This window comes from Rissa tridactyla, chromosome 23 (genome assembly GCF_028500815.1).
Source record: "Rissa tridactyla isolate bRisTri1 chromosome 23, bRisTri1.patW.cur.20221130, whole genome shotgun sequence".
NCBI classification, from domain to species: domain Eukaryota; kingdom Metazoa; phylum Chordata; class Aves; order Charadriiformes; family Laridae; genus Rissa; species Rissa tridactyla.
In genome coordinates, this window is record NC_071488.1 from 3,016,236 (window position 1) to 3,022,618 (window position 6,383).

Here is a 6,383-nt window from a genome sequence, read left to right on the forward strand (position 1 = left end):
GTCCCGTCCCCCCCCCCCAGCGGGCCGCGAGAGCTGGATCTAGTCTGTATAAATGCACTTTGTTCTGTTCCTCTCCGTGCTGCGGCCCCCCCCCTCCTCCCCGCTGCCTATAAATATGTACGTACGTGGCCCCCCCACACACACACCCTTCCACCCCCCCCCCATCCCCGCCACCTTCCTCCTGTAAATAACCACCGCCAGCCCCCCCCCAAGCCGGGGGGCAGCGGGGGACGCCCCGAGCACCGGGCTGTCCTCCCCGCCTGGTGACAATCGGTGACCCTGGCCGGGGAGGGGGCCGGGGAGCCGGGGCGACGGCCGGGGCGCGTGTGTCGTGTCCCCCCCCCTTCCCCCAAAATCCCTTCTCCTCCCCCCCCCCCGAAAAGGTGTGGCGGCGAGGCCAGCGCTGGGCTGGCTGATATATATATTATATATAATAGAGCCAAGACTGACCGGTTGCTGTTCCCCGCTGGACCATCCGCTTTATTTTCTTCCTTGCCCCGGAATGTTGATTGGGTTCGGAAAGAAAAGGTGTCCCCCCGCCCCGGTCTTTGCCCACGCCCCCCCCCCCGGGTGCCCGGTTAGGTGCCCGGGGTCCTGCTGCTCCTCCTGGCACGGGGCGCTGGGGGGGGCGTCCTGCGGCGGCAGCAGCTCCCGGAGGCGCGCGAGGGCCGGGCTGCGGGCAGGGATGCGGTTCTTCTGCGGGGGAAACGGGCGTCAGGCTGTGCCCCCCGCGATGCCAGCCCCATGGTGATGCCAGCCCCATGGCGATGCCAGCCCCATGGCGATGCTAGCCCTGCCGGGAGCCCTGTGTCAATGCCAGCCCCATAGCAGTGCTGGCCCTGCTGGGAGCCCCATGGCAATGCCAGCCCCATGGTGATGCCAGCTCTGCCGGGACCCCTGTGGCATTGCCAGCCCCATGGCAGTGCCAGCCCCAAGGTGATGACAGACCCATGGAATCGCCGTGTGGCCAGCGGTGATGCCAGCCCCAGGGTGATGCCAGCCCCATGGCAGTGCCAGCCCCACGGTGATGCCAGCCCCACGGCTGCCCCGTCTCACCTGCAGGGAGAGGCACAGCAGCCCCTGCTGCCCCGGCACCTTTGGCTTCTTCTCCCGCTGCTGCCCCTCCAGCGCTGCCAGGAAGGCGCCGAGGCCCCGCTGGGTGATGCGGTTGTCTGCGGGGGGACAGGGGGGTCGGGGACAAGTTGGGGGGGGGGGGGTGGGGACGACAGGGGAAGGTGGGGCCAAGTCGTCCCCCCCCCCCCTCACTCACGGGTCAGGTTGAGGTTGAGGAGCGCCCGGTTCCCCGGCAGGATGACGCTGCCCTGCTCCTGCCTGGCCTCCTCCAGCAGCGGATGGGCCGGATCCGCCGCCTGGATGCCGGGGGAGGGTGGGGGGACAGGCCATGAGGGAGTGCGGGACGCCAGGGTTGGGGACCCCCTCCCTGCCCCCCTCCCTGCGGCGTCCCCCCACCTCCGGGCTCGGCTTCTCCTGCCCCGCTCGCTTTGGCGTCCCTGCCACGGGCGGCTCTGGGCTCCGGTGCTGCAGGGAGGGGAGAGCAGAAGGGAGGGAGCTGAGCACCCCCCCCAACCCTGTGCCCCCCCAGCGCCCCCCCCGGCCCCTCACTCACGCTTCTTGGGCTGCCGCGTCTCCTCCTTCCGCAGCGACTCCTGCAATAACCAGGGCAGCGCTCGCCCCACCCCTCCCAAGCGGGATGGGTGGGGAAACTGAGGCACGCCGAGGGCGCCGCCTGCCCCCCAAAGACTGGGGACACCTGGGGGGTGGGGGGGGCTTCCCCCCCCACCCTGGTCCCCGCTTGCCTCCTCACCTTCTTCTTGGCGGGGGTTTTGCCGTATTTGGCCGGCAGCAGCTTGTCGGGGGCCAGGCTGGAGCGCTGCTCGCTCTGACCCTCGCTGTCTTTTGGGATCTGGTTGGGGGGGGGGGCGCTCAGGGTGCCGGCACCCACCCGGGACCCTCCGGCCTTTCTTCCCTGGTGGTGGGGAAGGGACGGGGGGGCGGGGGGCGTCTCACCGTGAGGGTGCGTCCCAGCGCCTCCGCCAAGAGCAGCCGCCTCCGCTCCACCACCTCAGCGTGGGTCAGGGCGAAGGGCCCCAGCACCTGGGGGGCAGCGGGATGGGTAGGGAGGGGGGATCAGGGCAGGGTCCGGCCCCCGCACTCCATTGCCAGGGTGGTGATGGGCGGGGGGGGTTAACAGGGGGTGGGGGGGGGCACCCACCTCCGCCAACCTGGTGGCCCCCGCGTCGCCGATGTCGTTGTTGGCCAGGGACAGGGAGAGCAGGGAGCGGTTCAAGCGCAAGCCCTGGAGGGACGAGACGGGTGCTGGGCACCCAGCGGTGGCCCCCCCATCCCCCCCCCCCCCCCATCATTTTCCGCCCCCCACCCCCCGCCATGCCCACCTGGGCGATGTAGCCGGCTCCCAGGTCCGAGATGCGGTTGAAGCTGAGGACGAGGGAGACGAGGCCGCGGTTGGAGGAGCCGAGGGTGGCCAGGCTCTGCCCCACGCGCCGGGGCGCCCGCGTCCCCCATGCCGCTGTTGCGCAGCGAGAGGTGGGTCAGCCTGCGGGACGGGAAGGGACGGGACGGGACGAGGGGGGGGGTCACTGGGGGGGTCCCGTGTGGGTCCCGGCTCAACAGGGCTCGCTCCGGCTCCCACTCACGCGCTGTCGCTCCCCATCAGCGTCGGGAAGGCGAGTTCGGGCAAGGGGCTCCCCTCCAGGCTGAGCGTCCTGCGGAGGAAAACACGCACACACACCCCCCCCCCCCCCCGGATGGTATTAATGATCCTCCCTGGCACCCCCCCCCACCCCAATTTCATAATTAGCGCTGCTAACGAGGGAGCGCCCCGCGTACCGCAGGCGGGGGCAGCGTGCCAGCAGTGCCGCCAGCGCCGGGAGCAGCTGCTCCGTCAGCCCGACCTTCCAGAGGCTGCGGGGTTTGGGGGGGGGACGGGACACACACGGAGCGGCATCAGGACCCGCCGTCGGGGAGGGGACGCGCCGGCATCTCGGGGGGGGGGGGGGTGTTCCTGCCTGTGTCCGTCCCCCCCCCACGCTCCCAACTCACTGCAGTGCCCGCAGGCCGGCCAGGGTGGGCAAGCAGCGGCTCAGGACCCCCAGCCTGTCCTCCTCCATCTTCCAGCCTGCCGGAGAGAGCGGGATCAAGGGGGGGTGACGGGAGTCGGGGAATGGTTTGGGGTGGAAAAGACCTTGAGGACCATTTCGTCCATGGGACACTTCCCACCAGCCCAAGTTGCCCAAAGCCCCGTCCAACCCGGCCTTGAACCCCTCCAGGGATGGGGCAGCCACAGCTTCTCTGGGCAACCTGGGCCAGGGGCTCACCGCCCTCGGAAGAAGGAATTTCTTCCCCACATCTCATCTCAATCTCCCCTCTTTTGGTTTCAAGCCATTCCCAACGTCCCGTGGCTCCCCTCCCTGCTCCAGAGTCCCTCCCCAGCTTTCCCGGAGCCCCTTGAGGGACTGGAAGGGGCTCCAAGGTCTCCGCGGAGCCTTCTCTTCTCCAGGCTGACCCCCCCCAGCTCTCTCAGCCTGTCCTCCCAGCAGAGGGGCTCCAGCCCTCCCAGCAGCTCCGGGGCCTCCTCCGGCCCCGCTCCCACAGCTCCGTGTCTCTCCTGTGCCGAGGCCCCGGAGCTGGAGGCAGCACTGCAGGGGGGTCTCCCCCGAGGGGAGCAGAGGGGCAGAATCCCCCCCCTCGCCCCCCTGCCCATGCTGCTGGGGATGCAGCCCAGGCTGGGGGGCCAAGGGGGGGTTAGTTCCGGCCATTCCCCGGATCCCGCGGGGTGATTTCCGAGGGCTCCTCATCCCTGGGTGCTGGGGGGGGGGTGGCGGGGGGGGCCGGGCCAGGAGCCTAGGGTTCCCCAGGACCCACCTCGCAGGAAGACGGCGCGGACGCTCTGGGGGTCGCCGTGGTCCCTCTCCACTTGGATGCGGGGCTGGAAGGAGCCGAATTTACGCTCGATGGCGGCCAACACCTCCGGCAGCGGCGGCTCAGCCGGCTCCTCTGCGGGACGGGGACCAGGCTGGGTCCTGGGTGGAGGGGGGGTGGGGGGGGGTGTCATCCCCCCACTGTCATCTCCCCCCCCCCCCCCCCCCCGCCCACACCCGGTCCCCACTCACCATCCACAGGGAAGCTCGGGGCCGGCCGGGGGGTGACTTTGGGGACGGCGGCGATGCCGGCGCGGGCGCAGAGCTCGGGGAAATCCTGCTCCAGGAGGCCGGTGCACTGGTACTCCTCTGCGGGCAGGAGTTGGAGGCGGGGGGGGGGGACATGGCGGGGGGGTGACATGACCCCCCAGACCCCCCCCCCCACCCCCCTGTTGTGCCGGGGGGCTCACCTGCGCCCTGCTCGGCCTTCCTCCCCACGCTCTTCACCTCCTCCTCCGCCGCCGCCTTCGCCCGCTCCCCCCGACGCCTCATGGCCCCCAGCTGGTGTGGGGGGGGGGACGGGCACTGGGGTGGGGGGGAAGGGGCTCAGCGCCCCCCGGCACCCACTGGCCCCACGGCTGGCCCTGCCTGCCACCCAGCCCCCCTCCCCCCCCCCCCCCCCCCGCCGTTGCTGGGTGAGGGGGTCCCAGTGGGGTCCCTGTGAGGTTGGGGGGTCCCAGGGCGCTATGGAGGTCCCTATATGGGGGGGGGGGGCGCCGTATATGGGGGGATATATGGGGGGATCCCAGGGCCCTATGGGGGGGGGGTCCCAGGGGTGGGGGGCCCTATGCAGTTGCGGGGGGTCCCAGGGCCCTGTGGGGGTCCCTATATGGGGGGGATCCCAGAGCCCTATTGGGAGGGGGTCCCAAGGGGGGGGGGGGGGTCCCTATGTAGTTAGGGGGGGTCCCAGGGTCCTGTGGGGGTCTCTATGTGGTTGGGGGGTCCCAGGGCCTATGGGGGTCCCAGGGCCTGTGAGGGCCCTATGGGGGGGTCTCTGTGTGGGTGGGGGGGCTGTCCCAGGGCCCTATGGGGGTCCCTATATGGGGGGGTCCCAAGGGTGGGGGCCCTATGGGGGTCCCTATGTGGTTGGGGTGGGTCCTAGGGTCCTATGGGGGTCCCTGGGTGGGTGTGTGGGGGGTCACAGGTCCCTATGGGGGTCCCTATATGGGGGGGGGGGGGGTCCCTATATGGGGGGGATCCCAGGCCCCTATGGAGGGGTGTCCCAGGGGTGCGGGCCCTATGGGGGTCCCTATGTGGTTGGGGGGGGGGGTCCCAGGAGTCTATGGGGGTCCCAGAGATAAGGGGCCCTATGGGGGTGGGTCTCTTGGCTGTGGGGTCCCTATGGGGGGGGTCCCTGGAAGGGGAAAGGGGTGTCTCAGTGGAAGGGGGGCCCAATGGGGGGGCCCTACAGGGGTCTTCATGGAGGGGTCCCAGGGCTGGGGGGGGACCCTGTGGGGGTCCCTATGTGGGTGAGGGGGGGTCCCAGGGCTGGGGGGGGGGCGATGTGTCCCTACAGGGGTGCAGGGGAGTCCCAGGGCTGGGGGGACCCCATGGGGGTCCCTATGGAGGCCTCCCTGGGGGGGGGAGGTCCTAAAGCTGAGGGGGCCCTGTGGGGAGAGGGGGGAGGTGTCGAGGGGCTGGGAGGGGGCCATAAGGGTCCCTGTGGGGGGTCTCCCCGGGGTGGGGGGTCCCAGCCCTGGGCCCTGGGGGGGGTCCCGGGGCCCGGGGGGGGGCGATGGGGGTCCCTGTGGGGGTCTCCCCGGGGGGGGGGTGTCCCAGCCCTGCGTCCCGGGGGGGGTCCTGGGGCCAGGGGGGTCCCTGGGGGGGGGGTCCCGGGGCCGAGGAGGGGCCCATGGGGGTCCCTGTGGGGGTCTCCCCGGGGTGGGGGTCCCAGCCCTGGGCCCTGGGGGGGGGGTCCCGGGGCCGGGGGGGGGGCGATGGGGGTCCCTGTGGGGGTCTCCCCGTGGTGGGGGGTCCCAGCCCTGGGTGCCGGGGGGGGTCCCGGGGCCGGGGGGGGCGATGGGGGTCCCTGTGGGGGTCTCCCCGGGGGGGTCCCAGCCCGCCCGTACCCTCTGTCCCCCGGGCAACGCATCGGCCGCGCCGCGAGGGGCGGGGGCCTGGCGCGCGGCGGCGCCTGCGCGGGGCGGGGGCCGGGCTGGAGGGGGCGTGTCCGGGGGCGGGGCCTCCACCACGGCCCCGCCCACGGCAGGAGGGTCCGGGCACTGGGAGGCGGCACTGGGAGCGCTGGGCCGTAACTGGGCCCTTACTGGGGCCATCAGTGGACCTTTACTGGGGCCATCAATGGACCTTTACTGGGAACAGCAATGGACCTTTACTGGATCTTACTGGGTCGATTGCTGGACCCTTACTGGGAGCATCACTGGACCTTTACTGGGGCCATCAAGAGACTTTACTGCGCCCTCA

At 71.8% G+C, this 6,383-nt stretch overlaps 1 protein-coding gene across 1 annotated transcript; it reads right to left on the reverse strand.

Annotated features, from left to right (window-relative positions):
* Positions 1-424: 424 nt before the first annotated feature.
* Positions 425-4,454, reverse strand: LRRC71 (leucine rich repeat containing 71). The gene is given in 16 exon segments (XM_054183030.1): positions 425-696; positions 1,057-1,172; positions 1,271-1,370; positions 1,471-1,539; positions 1,628-1,667; positions 1,826-1,924; positions 2,029-2,115; positions 2,234-2,317; positions 2,415-2,525; positions 2,527-2,575; positions 2,676-2,744; positions 2,869-2,943; positions 3,082-3,157; positions 3,904-4,035; positions 4,152-4,268; positions 4,370-4,454. Coding segments are annotated over 16 exon segments (1,578 nt in total). The 5' UTR covers positions 4,452-4,454.
* Between the last annotated feature and the right edge of the window lie 1,929 nt (positions 4,455-6,383).